Genomic DNA, 26,848 nt, shown 5'->3' on the forward strand with positions numbered 1-26,848 from the left:
ACATGCAGCTGCCTGTCAGACAGGAGACTGGAACCACCATTTCGAGGTCTCCCAACCTGTGCTCTCAGTTTCTGGCTGGTAAGCACAGCCGGGCACCAAGGAGGAGGCACAGAACAAGGCACCGACAGCAGCCTGAACTGCTACAGCCGAGGCCTCTTCTTTCAGGGGGAGTTAAGGGGCTGAGCCTGGACCTGAAAATGTGAAACCCTGTGGTGTCAGTGATTTGAGGACTTTGGGGAGCTTAGTCCCCTCATCTGTGAAATGGGTTAATGTCCTAAGTAGCACCTTCCTTGTGAGGATTAGCTGAGATGCTGCACGGCTAAGGGATGTCAGGGCCCAGGAGCCAGATGCTTATGCACTTACCTACAGCAGTCAGTGTCACCCCCATCACTGCTGTTACTCAACACCTGTGTCCGGCCTCTGTGACTCTGGCCTCCGGGACGCCCGTGCTGCTGGGGATCAGCTCAGGTTCCAGGTCGGGGCCAAGCTCAGCCTCACTTATCAGACTGTTCAGTGGGACACGGGGAACCCTCGCACTGGGAGAAAGGGGCATTTTTGTCCCAAAGATGCAGCCGTTGGCCTGTCTGTTCTAGGCTGTCACTGTTGTCTAGGCTGAAGAGAATCAAGCTGGAAATGGGCTGGGCCATAAGTGAAGTTTACAGGGCGGGGGTGGGCAAGATGAAAATGTCCTGTCCACCTCCAGATCTTGTCTCTGTGCCCCTGGGTCTCTGTGCTGACCCTGGACCTCGGCTTCTGCATCTGTGAAAAGGGCACATGGGTCATCTCTGAGGCTCTTTCTCTGGTGACTGAGCACAGGGGCCTTTTCCTTGCTTCTCCACTGTCCAAGCTCGGAAGGCCTATTTCCTCCCAAACACAACCCTCTGTTGCCAGGGCCCCTGCTAAACTCTCTCTCCCAGACCACCCAGGCCAGCCTTGCCATCCCAGCTGCCTCGTGTATGTCACAGAATCCAGCTCTGACCACTCAGGAAATTCCAGGCACCCCAGCTTCTGCCTTCAGGAGAAAAGGGCTCTGTCTATGTGGCAATTCTTAAAGGAGGGATGTGATGGAGGCCAGGAGTTGGGGTTCAGGGGCCTTTCCAACATTTGGAGGCCACTGCCTGGGAGGTTAGTCCACCCTCAGTGCAACCCCACCCACAAATCTCAGGAGGAGAGTCAGAGACAGTGAGCGCTAGAGCAAGCTTGTGCGCTGTGGGCAGGGCCAGCTGACCTGGCCACTGGATTTGGTTTTCCTCAAACAATCTGACAAAGCGGCAAAAGGCCGGTAATCTATGGTGTTGATGGCGTGAGATCAACTGCCCAAGAGCATGCTGTTGGCGGGGTGGGTGGAGGATATAAACTCAATGTGACCCGTTTTGGAGGTTAGTTGGGGTTCTGATGATAATTAAAATGCATATTCTTGGGCCTCCACAGTGGCGCAGCAGTTGAGCGCTGGGTTGCAAAACTGCCCACAGCCCCTGCAGTGCCGGTTCAATCCCCGGCCGCCGGGCGAGGGTCCCACATGGCACGCAGACCTCTCCTGCCGCCCGCTGCTCCCCTCAGCAGTGCACTTAGTCAGTCTGCCTGTTCTGCTCTCCGCTCTGGCTCTGGTGAATTCTCTCACCCTCCCGCACTTCTGACTGTACCCAGTGCGTGTATAAATAAATAAAAAACTTAAAATGCATATTCTTTTTGACTCAGCAACTCCAATGCTATTTTAACCTTGTAGATCTGTGCAAGCAAGGGCAGCCAGAGAGCTATGGGGGCACTCCAATAGACTAATAATCCGACACCCCTTGCAACAATTATTCCTAAATATGTATTGAATCTATATGGGGGAGCAGGGCATCAGACAGGGAGTTTGGCATTTTCTTGTTTGTATTAATTCACTCAAGGTTCCTAAGCACCTCATCAGGAGCGAGATCACCAAATTTACAGTTTGACAGCATGTATCGAGAGCCAGTCCCTTGCAGAGAGGAGGGTTAATTGGCACTATTTCCAATGATGCCCGAAAGTCCCTGATAGGATAAGGTGCCTGGCAGAGCCATGCTGTTAACCAGCTCCATGAGCAAGAATAAGTGTGCAGAGAGCCTCGCAGCCTCCTTTGTGATCAGAAGAACATGAAGTCTTTTCATCCCCATGAAGAGAGAACAGTAAATAAAGCACAGGCAGCCATCCTGGGAACTATTACGCAGCCGTTAAAAAGAACAGGGTAGATCTATGTGCATACAATGAAAAAAACCTCAAAACACGTAAGTCAAAAGAGCAAGCTGGCAGGTAGAAGAACATTAGGCAGGTAGCCCTACTATGGAAAAACCACCCAGCAGGTTCTGGGAGGAGCCTGGAGGAAGCTGGAACACCGTGACCTCAGAGCAACATCAGGCAGAAGCAGGAGAGGGGTTTTATTACTTGTTATAGTTTATTATTCTGAATTTACTTACATTTTAACACACATAGTGTGCCGAAATATGGAGACAGAGAGGGCAGGGGTGGAGGGGGGGCTCATTGTATGTGAAGGGGTAAGAGAGCAGTGATGGGGGCTGAGAGCATAACGTCTGGACCAGAATCTCAGGTCTGTCCTTACTAGCTATAAGACTTGGTGCAAGTTAAAAAAAAAATTCACTATGAGACTCCGAGTTAGACAAATTAACTCAGTTCAAGCCTTGGAACAGAGCCCGCCGCACAGGCCGATGGCAACACCTCACCTGGCATTCAGAGCCCGTCTGTCCTAACCTGGCCCGAGGCTGCCTTCCCACCTCACCTCAAACTCTCCCCGCCCACTCCAGTGCTCCCGGTGACTCACCGCTCCCGAAATACACCCCCATACCTCTACCTGGAACGACCTTTCCCTCTTCGTCCCCCAGCCGGCTCCCAACCAGCCAGCTGCCCCGTGCAGGGAGCTTTCCCAGGAGCCCCCTGCGGCCCCCATGAAGCTCTCTGCTCACTCCCCCTCTCGCCCAGCGCTGATGGTGTCCAGTCCTGTCTGGGAGTCCCTGCAGGATGACCATGTCAACCCGCTGGCCGCCCCGTGTCCCCACACAAGCCTGGCGCAGAGCAGTAAGTGCTGATCAAAGCTTGTGAAAGAAACAGCTGAAGGTCAGATCATGGTTAAGCGCATTTCAGAACCAGGTCTTGTTTGGAGGATTCACTAACCTGATACATGTACTCAGAGTCCTGCCCAGCTCCCGGAAATAAGGGCTATATGGATGTGTGCAAATATCAATAAATAACAGGCTCAGACCCGGGGTATTGCCAAGACCCTCTGCAGACCTAGTCCGGGGCCAGGCCCTCTCTGCCGGGGCAGCTGCAGACCCTGGAGGGCTGCGAAGGTGTGTTGGCAGCGAGAACCACACCTCAACCAGCACCAGCTCCCTTCTCGCTGGGCTGGGACAGACCTCGGTCAGGCGCCGACGGGCTTTCCCACCCGTGGATTTCTTCAATGTCCCTTTTGAACAAAAACGGAGCAGACTATCAGCTCAGCGCCCTTGGCATCGACAGCATGACCTCACGCTGGAGCAAGACTGTTCTGTTTTCAGAACTTGGTCCCCCCTTTTCAACAGTAACTAGAAAGTCTTCCCTTTCAATGAGCACACACAGGTGCTTTCAAGTAAGTTGATTTAAAGATTGTGATTAAAAAGGTAAATAGAGGTGGTGCTTGCATTCAGCAAAAATTGAGTCTGTGGGGGCCTCTCCTGTTGCACCCGCTGCTCCCCTCAGCAGTGTCTTTGGTCCTACTCCCTGCTCTGTCGCTGGTGAATTCTCTCACCCTCCCGCGCCTCTGACTGTACTCAGTGCTTAAATAAATAAATAAATCTTTAAAAAAAAAAAAAAAAAAAACAACTTGGGTCTGTGGCAGGCAGGAGATGCCATTTTGGGAAACACAGCTGTAGAGAGAGCAGAAGAAGACAGGGCCTTCCCCAGGGCAAGCTCATTCTTACAGGGGACGCTGAGATCAGCACTGAGTGATACAACAGCTTATACCGCCTCGCACACCTTCAACGCACAGACCCTTGACATGGGCTATTTCTTTTACTCTGCAAAAATACTCTGGAGGAGGAATTAATATAATTCCCACTTGGTTGAAAAGGAAAGTAAGGCGCAGAGAGGTGAAGTAAGTTGCCTAAGGTCACACGGCATATATGAAGCTGAATCCAGACTCAAACCTGGGTCCATCCAATGCCACAGACTGAGTCCTTAGCTACTGTACCACACAGCACAAACGTACAAAGCCAACTCTAGCCCTGTTCTCCACCTGGAAGTTTCCAGGGCCAGCCTGGGGAAGAGATGGGGGTGAGCTGATGGAGGCGCAGGGGGTGAGCTGATGGACGGTTCAGACGGCCCTGTCCTCAGGGCCACCTGATGCCACCCTGGTACAAAACCTGAGATGTTCTGACCCTCAAGCCTGGGGGCAACCAGAACCCCTCCCGCTGCCGGGCTACATTTACAGAATGTTCCCGCTTTCAGGCCTGTGCTGAGAGCTTCGTATACAGTCTCTGACTTAACCCTCATGAAAACATTTCCAGGTAGGTGCATTATTCTCCATTTAGAGATGAAAGAATTGAGTCTGGAGAGAAAACAAGATGTGGCAAGAAGAGAGAGCTCCAAAGCCCCCTCTTAACTGCGTTCTGAGCTCTTTCCAGAAGGAAGCTATTTATCAGGGTGTTGGTGTGACAACCGGAGAGATTCAAATACCTCCCCAAACATCCCAGCTCCTCTCCACCCGGCCCAGCATCCATGACCTTAAAAGGCATGATAAGGGGTCCTTTATCACAAAATCAGGAGCGGTGAGGCTAGCTCCCCTGCACCACTGAGTGGCTCTGGCGCTTTCTGTCCCTCGGTTTCCCCACCTGGTCAGGATGGAGTTGAATTTACTCCAAGAACTCTAAATGAGTCAGAGCAACCTGTCCAATAAAAATACAAGGTAATTAAAAATTGTTCTAGCCACATTCAAAGCAGTAAAAAGACACCAGTGAAATGAACTTTAAGAATATGTTTTATTGAGGGCCTTCCCTGGTGGCGCAGCGGTTGAACGCTGGGCTGAGAGGCTGCCCACAGCCTCTGCAGCGCCGGTTCGATCCCCGGCCACTGGCAAGGGTCCCACAAAAAATAAATAAATTATGTGAATGTATTATTAAAAAAAAAAAAAAGAATAAGAATATGTTTTATTGAACCCAGTCTACGGACCATGCGGTCATTTCAAAATATAATTCACAATTTAAAAATCAGTATAAAAATATAATACTTTATATTCTTTTCATACTAAAGCTTTTGAAGTTGCGCATGGATTTCACACTCACCTGCCCACTCAGACCAGCCTGGGTTTAAAAGCTTATGGCCATGCGTGGCTGGCGGCTGCCACACTGGACCACGCAGGTCTAGACTCTTTCTAGATGCACACTCCCCGTTGGGCAAGCTCTCAGGGCCTCTGGGGAAGCTGTCGTGAGCCCATTTATACGTTCCACGTAACCCTGAGGTGCCATGGAGCGAAACCCCAGGCCACCAGGCCAGGAGGATGGTGGCTGCTGGAGTCGCTTCCTTTCCTCTGCAGCCACGGGTTACTCAGCCCAGCCCCTGGGAGGCAGACGGCCCTGCTTTTTCTCCCAAAGATTCCCTTAATTGGAAATTCAGTCTGAGCTCAAAATCTAGCCAGTCAGCTGCCCCCCCCCCACACACACATGGCACCAGCCCTATGGGTAGAGGAAACAGATACATAGAAATCCAAGTTATCCCGGGACCTCCTCTCAGCAGAGGCGCCTGGAGGAAAGCACCTCTCAAGCCAGACACTCAGGTCCCCTGGAGCAAAGCACTGTCATGTTCCAGGGCATGGATCTTGGCAGGAAGGACAAGGCTGGGGGGGCCTCCCTCCTCTCCTGCTTCCATCTCCTCCCCTCAAGCTCCAACACATCGGGATGACAAGGACTGCTTTGCTGCTGGCTGCTCTGGGCCAGGCATTTTACAGGCTCTATTACCACATTTACACTTCACTACATGCCAGGAGGAAAAAGGACCCCGGATTCAGAGTGGCAAAGCTACTTGGTCAAGGTCACACAGATCTTCAGTAGAAGAGCCAGGATTCCACTCATGGCCTCTGGAATCAAGCGCCTCTGCTGTGACCTACTGGGGTGCTGCATGGCCGGGGCCCATGGGTTGTGGCCGTGGTGACTGCACACGCCTGGCATAATGATTTTAAATGTTCCCTCTGCAAGAAGGGACAAATCACCCTCACAGAAGGATGCCAAATAATACACATTGATTCCCCTGCCCCAAAGCTTAATTCCAGATCTTTCTTCCTCCTGAATGGTGGTGGAACTTAACGTCTTTCTTTCAAAGAAACAAGCATGGGAAGGGAGAGAGAACTGTTGACGCCACCGTGACCAAGTGAGCAAGGTCAACACCATCGGGGTTAACTCAAGATCAGGTGCTCGTGATACCAGGGGAGGAGAAGGGCACTTTGCCTCGGGGTCTTCTCCCCAAAACCTATAACCTCAGTCTGATCATGAGATAAAATCAGATGAACCCAAGTTGAGGGACATTCTACAAAATGCCTGACCAGGACTCCTTGAAACCATCAAGGTCATGGAAAATAAAAAGCAGCAGCTGCCCCAGACCAGAGGAAACTAAGGAGACTTGGCAAGTAAAAGCAATATAGGACCCTAGGGTGGAAAAAGGACAAACTAGTACAATTCTGGAAAAATTAGTAAAATTTGAATAAAGTCTGGTGTTCAGTTAGGAATAACATACCACGTGCCTTTGAGGAGTGCATAAAGGTAGTGTAAATGGGAACATTAGGGAAACTAAGCAGACGATGTGGGATTTCTTTGTACAGCTTTGCATTGTTTCTAAAGCCTAAAAGTATAAAATCATTCTAACATAAAAGCTTATTAAAAAGAGAAAAGATCCCCCTTTTACTACGAGGAGCACTATCAGACAAGAAATTCTAGTATGCTCTGGTTACAAGCCTGCCTTATCCTTAACCAAGAAGTCTTGAGATTTCTCTGGGCCTCAGTTTCCACATCTGGAAAATGAATTCATTGAGTGGTGACAATGACAGGTTAGGCTTCTGAGCCCATGCTAGGTGTCCAGCACTGTAGGGGACACTGTGATGTGTCACCCAGTTTCCCATTCAGGACTGAGGACTTATTACTCCCCCACCCACCCACCTACCCCCAGATGCTCAGAATGTTCCAGTTGTCAGTCCTGCCCTTGGCCAAAGAGGGCTCTCCAGCCCCAGGGCAGGCCCCTATATGGAGGGCAGCAGAGGGGAGAAAGCCCCAACTCTCTCCCCTCTCCCCTCAGCCTTGGCAGTATTGATGGTCATTTGTACTGCAGCACGCCCCGTGGGCAGGGCAGCCGCTCGCCCTCTGCCCATCCTGCCTCCTCCTGTCCAGCACAAGGCTTGACCCTGGCAGTGCTCCCGGTGAACTTCCTGCACAGAACCTCCACCTCAAAGTTGGCTCCCCAGGGAAACTAGCCCTATCAGGAACCACAGACCTGTGCGCTCTTAGCCTGGCCCCATTTTTATACACAACACAACGGAGGCTAAAGAAGACAAATGGTCTAGCCACGAATGTGCAGCTTAGTAATGGTGCCACAGGTGAAGCTCATGCAGGTAAGGAGAGCCCCCCAGGTCTCTGAGCTGAAAGACGGTGGAACTAAGAGCTTCAGTCTGCTCGCCTCTGACGGCCAACAACAGGACCTCCTACCACTCAGGCCACCAGGACGACTGATGTAGGCACTGGGCAGGCCAGTGCCTTTCTCCACTGTCCTCCACTCCCGCTGCTGTCCCTGCAATTCCTTTCACATTTGCAAAAGGGGAAGGATGAAAGCACCTGCCTCGTCAAGGTCTTGTAAGAATTACATGAGTTAATATATGCAAACACCTCCGACTGGTCACCAGTACATAGAGAGCCCTTTATACATAGCAGGTTAAAAAAATGAATCACAAAGCAACTGTGAGACTTTCTAAGAAGACATTTGTGTTGCATGAGAATCAGCCGGGCGGCAGCGACAAGGGACTAGTCTTGCCAGCTCTCCAAGGGTGTCAGGCTTGACCTGAGCTGCAAAGGAGGAATAGGAATGAAGTGGCAGCAAGAGGAAGGAAGGGTGGTCCAGGCAGGGGGACCAGCAGGAACAAAAGCTCTCTGAGACAGAGTCCTTAGGCCAGTGTGCCTAGCACAGAGGAAAAAATCCAGGTCCAAGGCAAGAGTGGTAGACCACGAGGCTGGATAGGAGGGGAGGACCCAGATTATGAAAGGCCACTCACTACACGGGTGACTTGGGACAAGTCACCTTATCTCTCTGAGCGTCATTCAGCTCAGCTATAAAATGGAAAGCCAAACAGTACTGATCTTAAAAGGTCATTAAGAAGATTGAATGAATCAACATTTGAAAACCACTTAAGATAGTGCCACATATACCATAGGTGCTATAAATGCTTGGAGAACACATTGGAACTTTCTCTGAAGTACAATGGGAAGACACAGAGGGGTTTTATATGAATGAAAGGGTGGGTGCTGCGTGGATGGGAGGGTGGATGGATGCAGCACAAGTGGGTGGGAGTGGTTGAGTGAATGGACGTGTGGATGCATTGTTGGATGATAAAGGCAGTTGGTTGGTTGGATGGGTGGGTGTTTGGTTGGATGGATGGGTGGGTGGGTGGGTTGGTGGGTGGAAAACTGGGAGTGTGGTGGGAGCGGATGTTGTTTCATTGAATGGAAGCACAGTTGGGGGATGGAGATAGATTAATGGAGGTAACTGGGTGAATGAATGCATGGGTGCATGTTAGGATGATGGTGTGGCGGGGGTGAGAGCTGATGGAATGTAAGTGGTTGGTGGATTAGGAGATGGGCAGTTGGCTAAATGGGTCTGGATGTTTGGATGGGTACCTGGGGGTTGGGTGGGTGGGTGATTGGATGGGTGGGTGGATAGAAGGACACAAAGTGGGATGGGTGCACGGGGTGGATGAGCAAATGATTGGGTAAATGGATGGTTGTTCAGGTGAATGTCAGAAAGGTGGAGCAACTACAGCTGGTTGGGTGAACAGACGAGCGGGTGGAATGGAGGGGCTGTCCCAACGGGTAGCTGTTTGGGTGGTAGTAGAGAAGTTAGGTGAATTAATAAGTTGGGTGAAGGGATGGCTGACTGGGTGGTAGAGTGGTTGCCTGGAGAGTAGGGTGGGCAGTTGGGTGGATGCACATGACAAGGCGGCTGAGAGTAACAAGCAGTGGAGCAGGCGGGTGGAGTGGACAGTTGTTGGGTGCAGAGATGGTTGTCATCAGGTGGGTGACTGGACGGGGAAATCAATGAAGGGGCTGGATAGAAGAACGGGTGGGTGAGCAGGTGACCTTGGTTCCCAAAGCATTTCCGACGACCCCTCTCAAGGTCACGGCAGCATCTCTGCGATGGTAAGAGCAGCAGAAACAAACTGCGGCTGTCCCCTGCCCCGTCCCCTTCCCCCAGTGGGGTGCCCTCCCGCGGCCCCCGGGGAGAGCCCTACCTGGAGGCTGCGATCTCGGCCTTCTGGCGCGCAATGGCCGCGGCGCGCTGGGCGCCCTCCACGCTGTGCTCCACCTTCTGGCGCACCTTGTTGCTCTTGAGCGGCAGCACGCGGCGCTTGGTGCCCTTGACCAGCACGTTGTGGCGGTACTTCCCCGCCTCGCGGCGGCCGTCGGGCAGCGTGGTGCAGCCGTAGCCGTGGCGCAGGTTGTCGAGCCACTCACCCTCGTAGCGCAGGCCGCTGGAGCGCTCGCTCACGCCAAAGCCCGAGCGCTTGTCGTTCTTCCACTCGCCCATGTAGGTCTCGGTGGTGGTGGCGTCGATGTCGGCCTCGAAGGGTGCCGCCTCGTCGGGCCCCTCGGCGCCCTCGCCCAGGCTGGCGGTGGACGCGTTGTCGCTGGCGCCCGAGCTCAGGTCGCTCTTGAGGAAGCTCACGCGGCTGCGCTGGCTGCCCAGGGACGCGCGCGACTCGCTGCGCCGCAGCCGGCCCAGCAGCGCGCCCCGCTGGAAGAGGCCGCCGCCCTTGCTGGCGCGCGCGGCCCCCTCGGCGTGCGCCAGGAGGCTGAGCGCGAAGCCGCCGCGCGGGATGGCGGGCGAGGGCAGCGCGGGGCCGTCGGCGGCCGGCGAGGCGGGCGAGGCGGGCGAGTCCGGGGCCACCGTGCCGTTGCTGTGCTCGCTGCGCAGGGACGAGAGCGACGTGCGCAGCGGCGAGCGCACCACCACGGCCATCCCGTAGGGCACGCTCTGGCGCACGCCGTAGCCGTGGCGCATGCCGCTGGTGAACTGGCCTTGGTAGGTCCCTGCGGGCGAGGAGAGGGGGGTCAGTGCGGCCGCACCCCAGGGTCCCTGGCGCGGGCGGCCACCTGCGTGCGCCCGGGCAGGAGCGCGCGAGGCCGTCGCGGGGCGGGAAGTGCGACGTTATGGAAGCAGGCGAGGCCGCCGGGAGGTGAGGTTCTAAGCGTGTCACGCACGGTGAGCAAGGCAGGGGTGGCACAACCCTGTGACTATTTCCATTGGGGGAAACATGACGTGGGGACTAGAGTGCGTGTGAGTGAGGATGCTGATGTGCACAGAGGTGTGAGCACTTGGTGAGAACACGGTCGGGTTTTTAGGGTGTACAATAGGAGAGATGACGTGTGTTGGTTTTAAAGTGTGTTGTGTGAGCGGTGAGTGTGGATGAAAATGACTGCACAAACGAGTGTGCACAAATGATTCACACAAGAGAGAATGCAACAACATGAATGGACTTGTAAGACCATAAGTTTGTTCAGTAGATATTTGCTTGTGTGTGAGTATGCAAGGTGTATAGGGCTAGGTACTGTGGGAGTACATAAAATCATGAGTGTGCAAGGCAGTGTACAGAGGTCCCTGGGATCACATGAGTATATCATAATGAGAGCATTCAGGGAAAGGCAAGGTTGAGTGTGGGTACCGACTGTCCCAGCGTCAGCCCGTGTGCAGGCCAGGCTCTCTAGCACGTCAGGTTCAGTGTGTGTGCACGGCTACCCCTGCCCGAGTGTTCAAGGTCATGTGGTGTCCAAGGGCATGAGCAGATGAGGTGGTGAGTGTGCATAGTTGTCTGTCTTGGAGAGATGGGACAGTGTGTATGTGTACTGGTGTAAGACTGTGCGTACTGAAGATTTCTACGGGCCTGCATGTCAGTATCTTGTGACGACAGTGGTGGCTCACCTGCGGGGGATAAGCTCCAAGACCCCCAGTGGATGTCTGAAACCACAGATCATCCCAAACCCTGCTTACACTGGACCCACATACCTATGATAAAGTTTAATTGACAAACTACTTAATTTATAAAGTAAGTACAGCCAGAGGTTTACAAGTAATCATGAAATAGAATCATTATCACAATACACTGGAATAAACCTGTGAACGTTGTCTCTCGAAATATTTTCTTGTTCGAGATATTTTTGTTTTTTTTTTTTTTTTTTTTTTATAGAGGCATGTTTTATTTATTTATTTTATTTGTTTGTTTGTTTTGTTTTTACATGCACTGGGTACAGTCAGAAGCGCGGGAGGGTGAGAGAATTCACCAGAGCCAGAGCGGGGAGCAGAGCAGGCAGAAGGACTGAAGTACACTGCTGAGGGGAGCAGCGGGTGGCAGGAGAGGTCTGCGCGCCATGTGGGACCCTCCTCGGGTGGCCGGGGAGCAGCCGGGGATCGAACCGGCGCCGCAGAGGCCGCGGGCAGCTTCGCAACCCAGCGCTCAACCGCTGCGCCACCGGGGAGGCCCTCGAGATATTTTTGAACTGAAAGTAACTGCAACTGTGGAAAGCAAAGCCACAGATAAGAGGGGCTACTGTGGATGGGCTCATGAGTGTGCGAGCAGTGTGTACACGGTGGGTGAGAGTCCAGGGTCCCATGAAGGTGCAAGGTGGGTATGGGTGAGGCTCTGAGTATGAGGGGTCATCTGAGAGCTAAAGCACAGATCGTAGGAGGCCCTCAGCTGAGTGAACACGCAAGGTTATGGGTGTTAGTGGAACTGGGTGTCAGCAACAGAGGCCTTGCGTGTCAGTGAGTGTGAGCCTGTGAGCTTCTGTGTAAATCCGTGTGGACTGTGTGAATGAGGAATAGCAAAGATTGGTGACTAGAAGCGCAGAGTCCTGAGCTAGGCTGCTGGATCCAAATCCTGCCCCTGCCCCTTCTGGCTGTGCAACCTCAGGCAAGTGACTTAGCCTCTCTGTGCCTCAGCTTCCTCAGCTGTCAAACAGCTAATAATTACCCCTTCATAAGGTTGTTTGAATAAATGAAAAACTGAAAGAAAAGGCGCATGTGTGATATTGTGGCTCTACAAAGTTGTGCTAGTATATGAGGGCCCCTGAGTTATAAGAAAAAGGTGAAACATGCTGACAAATCACCTTCTCTCTCCCATGCTTCTTGATGTGCTAGGCTCCTGGGGTGCCCTCCCCTTCCCCCCTGAGTGACAGCATTATCTGGCACTTTGTTAACTGTCATCTGTGTCCACCCCCAAATATATCCTCAACCCCTTCCCTACCCTTCTGAGTTTCCACATGTCAGCTTGGAGATGGAGGCCCCCTGGATGTCACATAGCCCTCATCTTCCCACCAGCTCATCATCTTCCTCACCCACACCCCTGCGCCACCTTCCTGGTCTCTCTCTCCCCAGCAGCACCACCGATAGCCACTCACCCTACGCTTCTGTGCCTGCACCACATGAACCAGTGCCTCTTACAGCATGATCTCTGAGTCAAGGGTGGATATTTGAGTTGTTTTAAATACAAGCTGATACTTTCCAGGGATTAACCAAAAAACCCTAACAGTATTCTTCCCAACAGTGCCCAGGAAGGTGATAAACAGCCAGCCGGGGAGGGGCTCCTAAGCTCAGCCCAGTCAGCCTTTGCACGGGTGGTTCCTTCCGCCTGAACCCCTTCCCCTCCAGAGAGCTGTCAAATCTTGGCGCACTGAGACCCTGACCACCTGTTTAAAATTCCAGTCTGCCTGTACCTCCCACCCGCAAGTAGCCAAGCATATCTGATCCACTTTGACATTTTTTCTATAGCATCTACCCCCTTCTAACATTCCATGTGATCTATTCATTAACTTACAAAGTGCCCCCCTCTAAAATGGAAGATGTGTGGGTACAGGGATCTTTCTTGTTCTGTTCTCTGATGCATCCCCGGGACAATGCCTGGCACTTGGAGGTGCGCCATAAATGCTTGCTTGATTGGCTGAACCTGTTCAGAAACTCCACCTCAGTGCATGACCTTGGACAACTCTCTTCCCTTCTAAAGACCTCAGTTGCCTGGTCTGCTCATGTTCTGCCTTCCGGTGCTGAATAGGAAGCTCTCTAAGATCCCACCGACCTCTGAGACACGGAGCTCCAGGAATTGGCGCACTGTGACCTTGGAGGTGAGGCACAGAGCACCCACCGGGCTCCGCACTACCTGGCCGCTCCCTGCAGAGTCTCCTCCAGCTCAGGGTCCTGCCCCTAGCCCACCCCAGCCCTCCTGCACGAAGGGCCTCTGTGGAGGATCATACTGTGCAAGGGCTCACTTAACCTCTCAGCAGCCCTGGGAGGCGGATCCCGTGATGACGGCCACTCACAGGACAGGGAGTTGGTGGTCTGAGAAGTTAGGTGACTTGACCAAGGACGCAGGATTCAAATTAAATCAACCTGATGCCCTGAACCCCTATTTCTCCATCCTGGCTGCCTACGCGAGGGTTTACCGCCCTTCTTTGCTTCATTTTTACTCAAAGCATCCTTACTGTAACATATAGGCTGCTTTTTCTCTTATTAACATCTCCCTGTCTAGAATATAAGCTCCATAAAGGTGGGGATTCCCATCTTTTGCTTCACTGTTGGACCCTTCCCCGTACCAAATAGGTACCTAACAGATACCTGGATGAATAAACAAATACCGTGCATCTTCTATCCCTTCATTCTCTTCTTCCAACTTGATCCATCTGAAAACAACTCTATGCACGACTGGAGAGGTACGGAGCGGTTCCTATAAGATCCACCCAGGAAGACATGCCTAGTACCTACACCAGCGCCCAGGTTCATAGCCGGGTCTAGCTTTGCTCCTTCCCCTTGTGTCAAAAGAAAAAGTATGAAAGGAGAAAGGGAACCAGCACAGAGAAGGCGGTAAACTGGAGGAAGGCAAGAAAACATCTCATCTTTGGGTTGGACAATCTGGTGAAATTAAATCAGCCAGTCTACCTTTAGCTTAAATTTGGCATGAGATGGGCTGACATGGCCCCTTTAAGCCCCAGAAAAACAGACTGCAACAGGAGAGCAGCTCTTGGCCACCAAGTGGGGAGGAAGCGGCCAGGCTATATTAGGAAACTTAGAAGCGAGTGGCAAGAGGCACAGACACCCAGGGGAGGTTGGGAGGGATGGGGCCTGGGAAGGGGAAAAGCCAAGTGCTGGGGCCAGCCCCAGCCTGACTCTCTCTAAGATAGGGCAGGTCTCCCTGGGGACAGGAAGAGCACAGCAAGAGGGAGAGCAGGGCGGCTCAGCCCACAACATCTGTGCCAGAGCCTCCTCTGCTGCCCTCGGGGCAGAACCCCTCATTTGGCTTTATAAATCCTGCAGGGTTTCCCAACACCCTCAGGATAGGACCAAGAGTCTTGGGAGCTGCCTGTCGGGCTCTGCAGGCGTTGCCCCTGTCCACAGTCCACACTCCTCTTGAACTGACTCTCCACTCATCTTGCCTTCCGACCTCAGGACCTTTGCACTTGCTCTCCCTGTGTCTTGGCCCGCCCCTGTCCTTCTTCCTCCCCTAGCTAACTCTGACTGCTATTTCAAGCTTCAGCTTCAATGTGACTTCATCCTGGGAGATTTCCTGAACCCCATTCCCTGAGTAATGCCACATGACGTCCTGTTACCCCAAACTTCTTACGCTTTTCCCAATGACAGTCAAATAGTAGTGGCAATCATTTGTTCACCGTCAGCCTTTTGGACCAGATTTTGCCTTCCAAGAGGGAGGAGGCCATGCCTAGCTTATTACTGGCTTATTAGCTGTCTCTGGGATGGTCCCAGCATCCAGCCAGTCCCCAGAACCAGAGAAGTAAACATCTGATGAATCTGGGTCTTCTCCCGATCACCCCTTCCCTTCTCCCAGGAGCAGGGACCATGTCTTCTTTCCTCCCTCCTGACTCAGTACCTGGGAGGGCTCAGCACTGAATGGCAGTGGATACCAAGCGTGTTCAGGGCTAGATTCAGCAACTTGAATGCTGGGAGTTATTGGGGTACTTGTAAAAGGTGGGTGAAGGGCCTCCCTGGTGGTGCAAGGGGTTAAGCACCACACTATGAAGCAATCCGCAGCCTCTGCAGCATGAGTTAGATCCCTGGCTGGCCAGAGAAAAACCCACATGGTGCAGCAGACCTCTCCAGTCTTGCCCGCTGCTCCCCTCAGCAGTGTATTTCAGTCCGTCTGCCTGTTCTGCTCCCCACTCTGTCTCTGGTGAATCCTCTCACCCCCCACATCTCTGGCCTGTACCCCAGCTCTTGTATGCATAAATAAATAAATCTTTTAAAAAATTAAATTAAATTAAATTAAAGCTGGGTGAAAACTGTACCCAAATACAGGTCTGACCCCCTTCAATAGTTTCCTAAATTTAGTAAAACCTGAGTATCCCTTTGCCCCTACAGTTCCCCTTCCAGTTTAGTACAGAATGGTCTGGGCTTTATCATTAACTCACGCTGAATAGCCCTAAACATGCATAGATGATAAGCCCGCTGAGCTTCAGCTTGTCCTCCTGTACAATGGAGGTAGTGATCCTCACTTTGTACAATTGTTCATTCATCCCTTTGACTTCAACAGGGATTTTTATGGCCCTGCATTCTTGGTGCTAGGTGCGAGCTCCCTCAAGGAGCTTGGAGCATATTGCCATGGGGGAATAAAATAAATCAACAATCACAAACACAAATGTTGAGCAGACACGGCAGCCATTCAGAAAGACAACAGTCCAGGTCTTGGGTAGAGTGAGTAGAGAGGGTTGTGTGACCAAAGATTAAGTGAACTATACGTGGGACAGTTAGCACATGGTAAGTGCTCAATAAAGACAAACTTTTTGACAGGCAGCGTCTGCACAGTAAAGCTGACCCAGAAAAGGACTCACTGGGAAGACGGAACCAGGAGGACAGAGAGGACTCAGGGAGAGAAAGAGACCAGTTTTCAGCCTCAGGTGACTTGCTTGTAAGAGAACAGGTGTGCATGTGTCGGGAATGCCCAGGTTCATCTGCCCCGGGGAAAGGCCTCAGAGTTTCCATCCTCTGGAGGAGGAAAATGGTGGCTCTGTTACCCAGAGACAACCTGTGCCACGTTCCCCAAACACACAGCACAGGACCGTTCTGGAGGCCACATGTGCATGTCCGTCCTTATTCCAGAGTCCATGACTCAGTCGCTGTGGACACTGGAGTTTTTTGAAGCACTTCAGATGATTCTAATAGGCAACCTGGGGTGACCTCCAATGAACCCACATGCTTTGTTCCTTCTGGAAAATCTGCTTTGTTTTTTGTTTCTGGTTCTCATTTGTTTTCTGGGCTAAAACAGCAGACACTTATTTCTCACGATTCTGGAGGCTGGAATCCCAAGATCGGGGGTGCCAGCACTGTTTGGAGAACCTGCTAACAGATGCCCTTGGCACCCAGGCCTGCCGGCTGCTGGGCTGTGTGGGATGGATAATGAAGGCTGTTCCCAGACCTGTTCGTTATTCATATTATGTGATTTATAATACTTGTCACTGAAACCCATGGAGTAAAATTGTACAGAAGAAGGTTTTATTTCTCTGAGATCAAAACTAACATTTTTGCATCTCCATTAAGAGAGTCCCTAAAAGGTTGACCTCAAATTTGGCAAGAATGGAATAACTATAAAAGGTTGGGAATGAAATTATTAAAAAGGATTATATTATTAAAAAGGACACTGCTTTTCAAGTGTTTTTAACTTCTCATTTCACTTACAGAAACAGGAAATCATAGACATACTTAATGTGAATGGAACACAGATAGTGTGAAACTCCATCCAACAAAAGTCTTGTCATCAGAAGGTCAATGAATGAAGAAGAAAGACTGAATGGGGCAGTACTGGAAGCTGTCCGCAGCCTCTGCAGCGCTGGTTCGATCCCCGCTGGCCACGGAGCAACCCACATGGCAAGCAGACCTCTCCTGTCTCACCCGCTGCTCCCCTCAGCAGTGTATTTCGTCAGTCTGCCTGTTCTGTTCCCTGATCTGTCTCTGGTGAATCCTCTCACCCTCCCACACCTCTGGACTGTACCCCGGCTCTTGTATAAATAAAATAAATCTTAAAAAAAAAAGACTGAATGTTTGTACACTGCACACACATGACTAACACCACAACATTATAAGGTGTAAGTATTGTTTTAAAAACTCTTTCTCTGCTTTTACTGACTTATTCAATCAACCAAGTTACAACTGCTGTTGGTGACAAAAGACAGCTTCTCAGGTGTGGTTTTCAGCTTCAGTCTGAATATATTTGCTATTTTTTCCTTTTAAAAATATATTTTGTTTCATTTTTCAATAAGTTTCTAACCCACTGACTTTAATAAACAATGAATATGGGTGCAGTGAATTTTACTTTTTTATTGAAGTCACATTGCGTTGTAACAGTACATAAGTTTCAGGTGAGCAGCATTAAAATTGAAATTGGACCGGTTTAACTGGATATATTTGACATAGAGCATTGAGGACATTTAGGGTGTACAGTGTAGCACAATTATGTATTGTAATAGGATTGCCTTTGCTGCATTCCATAATTATAATGCAATATTTTTGCCTATACACATTATATGTGATACAGATGCATGAAATGTGCATCAGCTCACTCTGGCTTCAATTACTACTCCTTGCAAGGCCGAGTGCATTTGTTTTAACAAAGAGTGTCCATCCCAAGAAGGAAGGCACCGATGGATCACCAGGCAAGGAAAGGAAGCCAGTGACCACACACCAACAGTTCTGTGCGACTTCCCTGTAGGGTGTGGATCCAAGGTTTGGAAGAGGTTAATGAGGAGAAACCTGCACTTTTGATTCTTTGTCAGGAAAAAGATGGCTGTGGCCCTTGTCACCGGATGCTCTGTCCTCTGCCTGTTCTGTAGGAATTTTCCCAACACATTTGGTGCTAGTCATTCCATTCCAACCACAAAAGGCCAAGCTGGGGGCATGTAGCCCGTGGAAGGTCCCCCTAATAATCCATTAAGTCAGGATCACCAAAAATGTGTTACAAAGTCGGAAAAGAATAAATAAAACAATAGGTTTCTTGGCTGGGGAACTTAATCAGACTCTTAAATAGGATTTGCCTTTGTAGCTACAGAGCCCTTGTAGATTCACAGGCATACTGTGAATCTCCAAGAGGTGATGGAATTTAATCAGAAGGCCCAATTTTTTGCAGAGCGCCTGTCGGGACTAGTGCCCCATACAACCCACTGTAGGAACTAGCTTAAGGCTGGTTTCTGACCAGCAACTCTCTTTTTCTTTGCTGATAGAAACTCAATTCTGTTCCAGGGTCCAGTGCCCCCAATCCAGGGGTAAATCCCAATTACGTTAAGCCAGATTACTAGGTCTTTCTACCTTGCCAGCGATTGGCTTCAATACAAGCTGGTGATGAAATTATCCTAAGGAAGATCTGCTGGAGGGGTGGGGCAAGAGAGGCGAGACAGGTCTCTTAGTGCTTATCAGGAGAAACATGCAGAGAAGCATACCCTCTGCTGCTGAGTGTTCTTATGTGGAATGACAGCTGGCTCCTGGCAGCCACCTTGGCACCATGAGAGAGCTATGGACGGCAGAGCAAAATGTGATAGGAATATGAATCCTTGTTGATGCTGCTAAGCATCCTAAAACTGCCCTACTTTCATGATTCTTCTTTCTGTGAGACCATAAATATCCTTATCATGTATGACTATGGTAGCCAGTAGATGTGGTTATTGAGCACCAAATTGCAAGGAATTAATATAAAAATGTAAAATATCTCACTAATAATTGAATATTGACTTTATGTAGAAATGATAATAGTTTGGGTAGTGGGTTCAATACAATATATTATTAAAGTTTATTTTAACTTTGTTAACGTGACTACTAGAAAATGTTTAGTTATATTTCTATATAAAATGCTGATTTACGTTATTTGTAGTTAGGGTTTTCTATCACCTGATGACAAAAAAAAAAAATATGCTAACAAAAACAGGTACCTTCATTCTGCCTTTACTGTTGGAAAATTGAAAGGAAGAATTTAAATGACTTGCTCATACTCACAAAGCATAGCAGTGGGTGGTGCCAAGTATCCTACAGTGGTTTTCACTCTATGTTTCTAAGAATCAGAGAATGTCCCTTATGAGTCAAAGGCTCAGAAGTCCTCACCCAGAGCTCACTTCTGAAGAAAGTAGGACAATTTCAGAAACCCAAGAAAAAGTGAGCAGGTCCAGCGTCCACTGTGAGCCAGAGAAGAGGAGACATTCAGGCCCCGGGGATTCTGCCTCCAGATACAGAATGGGCCCTGGGATGCCACGCCCTCTGGCCAGTGACACCGCCTGTGTCCAGGAAGATGTCTGAGGTTGGGACATCAGTGTCCCTGGGGACTGAACAGAGATGGGGAGAAAGGAATCAGGACTCACAGGCCCCCTGTACTGGGATGTCCTCACCTAACAGGACAGGTCTTCATGACCTGGTCCCTACTCACCTTCCCAGCCTGGTCTCCAATCCTCCCAAACCCAGCTGCAAAGCTACCTCTTTTGGGAAACTTCCCAGGACTCCTCCCTTCCTCCAAAGCCTCATTGCCAGAGACATTGCCACTTCTGCCCTCCAGGGCAGCTAGTTGTCTTTATCTTGTCTGTTTGTCTAATACCCATCCCTACTCCTTCACCAAGTCCTCTCATGTGTTATTAGATATTAGCACAAGATCTTTGGGTGGGATCACAGAGGTATCAGATTTCAGATTTTAGACAGGGGTTAAGATGGAGCATGGCAGGTAGGGAAGCGAGCACCAGAGAATCCAGGGGTCAGGCTCTGGTCCAGGCAGCTCTAACATCATTTCCTCAAGGAAGCCTTCCCTGACTACCAGACTGGACCAGGTTCTCTGGTCTCTTCCACCTTCCCTCCAAGTTACCTGTCCCTCCCAGTTACCAGTACCATGTTATAATTAATAACTGTATGATGCTGGTCTCTGCTGTTTAGAATGCATGTCCCGGGGGCAGGAACCAAGACTGCCTTTCTCACACAGCATCTCCAGCCCTCAGGGCAGTGGCTGGATTTCAGGGGACACTGTCAAAGAGATGACCATGCCCATGACTTTGGACGAGTTCTTTGAGTCTGAGCCTGCTGAGGAACACAGCAAGTTTGCTTGCAGGGTTGCTGTGAATAGTACGTGGGTTATCTGGCAGAGATCTTACTCTCAGCAAATGTTGACTCCCTTCACTTTGTGGGAAAGGATTGCAGGGAGACCGGTCACCCCAGTTTACCTGAAACTGAGAGATTTTTCTGACATGCGAGGCTCTCAGTATTAAAACCAGGACAGTTCCCAGGCAAACAGGGATTAGGATTGGTCACCCTGAATCTGGGTAAGAAGAAAGGCATTTTGTACTGGCACAATGTTCACTGTTTGCTAGTAAAGGACTCTCTGGAAAAACAAATGACAGCCTCCCCTGGTGGCACAGTGGTTGAGCGCTGGGCTGTGAAGCTGCCCGCAGCCTCTGCAGTGCTGGTTCAATCCCCAACCGCTGGCGAGGGTCCTACATGGCGCGACAGACCTCTCCTGCCGCGTCCGCTGCTCCCCTCAGCAGTGTACCTTGTCAGTCTGCCTGCTCTGCTCTCCGTTCTGGCTCTGGTGAATTCTCTCATCCTCCTGCGCTTCTGACTGTACCCACTGCTTGTATAAATAAATAAATAAATCTTAAAAAATAAAAAAAGAAAAACAAATGAGCAGTCTGATTTGTGGCATTAGCCAGTTTCTGTCATATCAATATTGCCACTGTGGTTAGTCATGCCACTGACAGTTGGACAGCCAGCTTACAGAGTTCCTGGAAATGTGACAGTGGTTTCTCGTCGCATCAGGATCTTTCTGGTAAGAGCTGGTGCCAGTACCCCACTGTTAAGAGGAACTGACATGTTCCCAATATCTGCAAGTATGTAACACGTTCAGACAAGCTCAACTTGGGGGTAAGTCTGGGTATCTCAGTCCTGAGACGGTCACAGCTGGAATGGACCTTGGAGACCATCTCATTCAAGCAACAAGTAATCTGCCACACAGGCCACCTCTGCCCCATTCTGGGTCCACAACAGACATTACTAATCAATTGTGATGCTGGATGGTAATATGACCTCTCAATTTCCTCTCACCATGTCTCCAGGCAGTTAGAGTCATTTAGTTAGCGTTGCATGTGAGAGAAAATCAATTTACCCTTTGGAGTAAGTGTGGTTTATCCCCCTTATTATTCAGAGGTGAAGGTTTACCTCTCTACCGAGAGGTAGAGGGACCTGCCCAAGGTCACACAGCTAGGCAGCATCAACTGGGACTGAAAACACATCTCCTGCCTCACTTGCTCTTTTAATTCTTTTTTGCCTTGAAGAGTAAATACCCCAGGGTGAGGAAGAACAAAGAGAGATCCTTTGGGACCTCAGCCTAGATAATAAAGGACTCTACCTAGAGTTCCCAAATGCCTTTTGCACCCAGAAGACTTTTTATCAAGTTTTACATAAATGTTGTTTATGTGTTGAGGGCCCTTTTTAAAAAAATTACAAAATCATATATGCTCATTGCATAAGATTAAAAAAAAACGATTATTCAAAATGTAAAACCCTGTTCATATTCCCAGGGTTAATTGCTATTAACTATTGTGATCCTTCCAGAATATTTTTTACTCATTTACCAGTCTTTACATATAAAAGACTCTAAGGTTTGCTGTTCCCCACTCTACGACTTCCCCCATCACTGAGAACATTGCCTACCACATAGTCAGCACTCAATAAATATTTGTCAAATAGTCTTTGTTGACTATGTGAAACTTGAAACGCCCCAGGTGAGCACAGGTGGCCTTGAGCACAGGTGGGTTGGTCTGTCTTTGTAGTGATTTCAGTGCTTCTTGGCGTATTCTCACAAGTTCATGTCTGTGGGGTGAGCCTTTAGATTGTGCCCTGTTTTCCCCCAAACCATCCCACAGCCTAGTTCTCTGGCTCATCTGCAAGGTGGGACTCAGGTCCCTCCCCACGGCTCCCACCCCATCCACCCATCAAAGCTCTCAGGACCCCCTAGGCCACCCAGAATGGAGGAGCCGGCAGCATTTGTGACAGGCTCCCAGGGTTGCAGCTGGTGTCTGCCCTGTAGCCTACAGGACTCCACACCCCCACTTCCAGAGGCTGCTGCCCAAGTGACGCCCCACAGCTCACATAGAAGCAGGGGATTAACTAGGCAACATGGCTTGGGCGCTGACAGCTCCAGGGCCTGTAGCCTGGGTACAAGCTCCTTTGCCAGGCCCTAGGTCAGCTGGGTACCCCAAGGGCCTTGAGGTAAAAGGGATCAGAGGAGCGGGTCTGGCTTCAAAAGGAGGCTCCTGCTGGTGGCTCAGAGCACCCTGTCTGGGCACAGCCGGCTTGCATCCTCCCGCACATGGGCGACTAACAGGCATCTCTCTCCCAGGATGCTCAGCAACAAGGCCTGACCTTCCCTCTTCAAACACTCCTCCTGCTCAGTCCATGGTAATGCCTCCTCCCGCGGCTCAGTCTAAGAACAAACTAAACCCAGATCCTTATCCCTGGGCCTCTGCAAGACACTGGTCCAAGTCCCTGATGTGCATCTCCTGTACTGCTGCATAAACTCACTAGCTGGGCTCCTTGCTCCGCCCTCTGCACCCTCTTCCCCAGTGTCTTCTCAATACAGCAGGCCAAGGAATCCAGTCGTGCCCCAGCCACACCTTCCTGGCAGGAAGACCACACAGGTGTCTTTCTCCTTAGTTCCATCCGGGCCGGCTGCCAGGTTGTCCTCCATTACTGATGTGAACGTGATCACTTGTTTAGATGTTATCCTTGAGGATTCCAAATTCATTAACAAATACAATGATAAGGCAGGTACAAGCAGAACAGAGCATTTCTACAGCCCGTGTTTAGCTCTCAGACCTGGGCACGGCCCCATCCACACTGCCCCACGGTGGTCAGCCGCACCTGCCGGGATGCCACGGCTCATGATGCGCTACTCGTCTGCGGGGGAAGAGGGGGTTTTGGAGTTCCCATTGCCCCAGATGGCTCTATGGGTTTTGTCTGGCGGGTCTGGATCAGTCCATTCTCACTTATGCAGGAGCCAGCAGAGGCCCGGGATGCTTCATGGGCAACCAGTCCTAACCACCCCCTACTCTGTGGCTCCAGCTTAAGAAGGGACAGGAGAGAACAGAGCAGGAGGGGGGCCTCCCTGCAACCCTATCCCCCTGACCCCACGCCCTGCCCGCAATGTGGGCCATCGGAAAATGAGACTCGACATTCCTTGTAAGGGTGTGGCAGCAAGGGCTGGTCCAGGGAACAGCTGCTGGGGACAGGGAATTAGCTGGCCCTGGAAATAAGCAAGCTCGATGAATCCCCAGGGTCTGGCTTAAACAGGAGCATGTCTGCCAAAAGTTGGCCGATTGGACACATACAACACAGAGAGAAAGGTGGCAAAGAGGAAAGACCAGTCATAAGCACTTCCCTGTCTTTCTGAGGGTCTGCTCTGCTCCCCTGAGGTCCCTGAAAACGCCAAGAGGCTGCCCTGACTGTGGCTCAGTCAGCTGTCATGCTGAGCCCTGGCTGTGAACGTTAAAGACGTGAGATCTTTAAGATGAGGTTAAATTATGCTGATTCTATATTTGAAGTGGAAGCCTGCCCAGCCAGGGTTCCGTCTATACTGGCAGGATTCAAGGCAGAACTAAGTGAATTAAAGTCTTGACTTATTAATTTCTTCAAAGCCCGAAGCTAATTTTTATGTTAAATATTGTCCCCCAAACAAGGACAGCTGTGGTTCAGGCCATCTGGAATTTGTTCCCCCTTTGAATGTGAAGGAAATATGGAAAGGAAAGCATGTTTTTGCATTTTCTATATGCCAGGCATTATGCTAAGTGCTTTTAATGAATTATCTCATTTCACTGTTTCAACCATATTTCGAAGGAGACTTTTGCCATTCCCAATGGTTAAAGGAAGTGGAAGTTGAGAGAGGTTCAAGGATGCCCATATTCATAGCATTAAGTGGCATAGCGGGGATCTGACTCCACTGTAAGCCCCAAGTTTCTAAGTACCTCCGGTCTTGCTTGAGTTATAGATTCTCCTAGGACCTCTTACTCAGATTCTGACTACCTTGCTCAGATTCTCCTAGGGCCTCTACATTTTTGTACACTTAATTTAATACCAATTAAGAAATTTTAAATTTAAAGGATTTCTTTTAAAACTGAAAAACAAAACCAAACAAATCCCACTAGAACTAAGAAATTATTTTAGCAGGATAAAAAGATCCAAAGTCAATATACAAGAAAAACGTACTTCTATAACCTAGCAATGAAGAATTGGAAGAATGAAATTTAAAACATCATTTACAATATCGTAAAAAATAAAATACTTACTAATATTATTCAACAAAAGATGTGCAAGATTCTGAAAATTCCAAAACATTGCCAAGTGAAACTAAAGATCTAAATAAGAATATACGCCATAAATTTCACTGCCATTAAGAGATTCATTCTTTCCAAATTGATGGGTAGATCTGATGCCTTTTCAATCAAATTTCCAGTAGATTTTTTTATAAAAATAGATAAGCTGATTGTATAATATATATAGAAAAGACCTAGAACAATCCAAACCGGCTGTAGTAAGAAGAGCAAAGTTGGAGGATTTTCTCTGATTAAAAAAAAAACAAAAAACAACTTACTCTTAAGGCCCAGTCACCAAGGCAACATGATACAGGCACAAAGACAGCCATACAGATCAATAGAACAGGCACTCATTTGGGGAGCAAACACATAACCATGGAAGTTAAATTGTTTTAAGAAAACACCTATTTACAGAATGTGATAATGTGTTTGCACAGATAATGTGACAGCAGGTAGAGCTCAGGCTGCTAGCCTGGCAAATTCATTTAACTCCCACATTCAGAGTCAATAGAACTAAAATGAGGTTAAATCATCCTCCTTGAGCAGGAAGAAGAAAACTGGATCCACAGCAAGAAGCTTGGATGTTGACCTAGTTATCATAGTTAAACATACAACCATCACCTTTTCAGCATGTCATTATGATTATAAAAGCACCAACCATGGCCCAAACTCTGCTCTAAGTGCTTTCCATCCATCAGGGCCTTCTTTAATTCTCTCGGCGAGGTACCAGCCGGATAGAATGAAAGATTCTATGGACAAGACAGAATTAAAGAGAAACTGGCAGGTACTACATCTAGGAAGGGAACTACTGTTTGATGATGGCCACTTCAGTTTTACATGTGTGTGTTAGTGTGTGTACAGAGTTACAATGGGAAATACATATCTTTTTTTTTTTTAGATTTATTTATTCATGCACACAAGAACCAGGGTACAGGCCAGATGTGCGGGAGGGTGAGAGGATTCACCAGAGACAGAGGGGGGAACGGAACAGGCAGACTGACTGAAATACACTGCTGAGGGGAGCAGCAGGCAAGACAGGGGAGGTCTGCCGTGCCATGTGGGTACCTCCCAAGCCTGCCGGGATTGAACGCGCGCTGCAGAGGCTGCTGACAGCTTCATAGTGCTATGTTCAACCACCAGCGCCACCAGGGAAGTACATATCTTGCAGTGGGCTATAATCATAAAAAGGTGAAAGCCACTAATATAGTAGATGAGAGATATTAAAAAGCCGAGTGATACATGCAGGGGCCATAGCAGAGCCTGGGCCAAATTCAGTAATTGAGAAAAACAATTATGGCTGCTGTCAAGTTCAACTTCATGGACACCCAACGTGTGCAGTCCCACAGGTCTAGTGTTTAAAAGGGCCTGGCATTTGGTTTAACATCCTGCTACCTCCATCTTAAATTCTTAATGATTTTGAAGATGGGGCCCCACATTCATTTTGCACAGTATCCCACAAATTACATAGCCAGTGCTGACTATTTTGAGGGTTGTTTGTTATTTGCTAAAATACTTATTTATTCTATGAAAAATTAAATTATTATAAGCAAATTCTTTCTCTGCCTTTTACTCACTAGAGGACCATGAGTAAGACTTAAAGTACCTGTCTCAGTTTCATCATCTGTAAAGTAGGGTCAAAACAACACTTCCCCATGAGGTTGTCACGAAGGTTTAAATTACGCAACATAAATTGAATGCTAAGAACAATTCGTGGCACATAGTAAGTGCTCCAGTGATGTTAACTATTAATATTAGCTTCATGAAAAAAAGACTGGTTTTTTCCCCAGCACAGTTTGAAGGGATTACACCAGTACACAAATGGTTCTCGAATTTATTCAAGCAGCAGATTGCTTTCTCTTTCTAGAAAACACAGATAGGCCTCCCTGGTGGCGCAAGGGGTTAAGATGCAACCTATGAAGCTGTCCGCAGCCACTGCAGCATGAGTTCGATCCCCGGCCAGGGAGCTACCCACATGGCGCAGCAGACCTTTCCTGTCTCCCCTCTGCTCCTGTCTCACTCCCTGCTCAGCAGTGTATGTCAGTCAGTCTGCCTGTTCTGCTCTGCACTCTGTCTCTGGTGAATCCTCTCACCCCCCACACCTCTGGCGTGTACCCCAGTTCTTGTATGCATAAATAAATAAAACTTAAAAAAAAAAAAAGAAAACACAGATAATCCGAGCACTCATGCACACATGTTGCCTGAAGTTTCAGGGTGTTCCTGGGTTTCTGAGCCATGGCGCAGGCCCCAGGTCACCGACCTCCAGG

At 49.5% G+C, this 26,848-nt stretch overlaps 1 protein-coding gene across 1 annotated transcript in view; it reads right to left on the reverse strand.

Annotated features, from left to right (window-relative positions):
* Window positions 1-26,848, reverse strand: part of JPH2 (junctophilin 2) — a 49,852-nt gene that overhangs the window by 18,656 nt on the left and 4,348 nt on the right. The window contains 1 exon segment of the mRNA XM_037499072.1: window positions 9,494-10,292. Within this exon segment, the coding sequence (XP_037354969.1) occupies window positions 9,494-10,292 (799 nt within the window).

The sequence above is a fragment of the Talpa occidentalis genome, unplaced genomic scaffold (assembly GCF_014898055.3).
Source record: "Talpa occidentalis isolate TD23 unplaced genomic scaffold, MPIMG_talOcc4v2.1 talOcc4.10, whole genome shotgun sequence".
Taxonomy (NCBI): domain Eukaryota; kingdom Metazoa; phylum Chordata; class Mammalia; order Eulipotyphla; family Talpidae; genus Talpa; species Talpa occidentalis.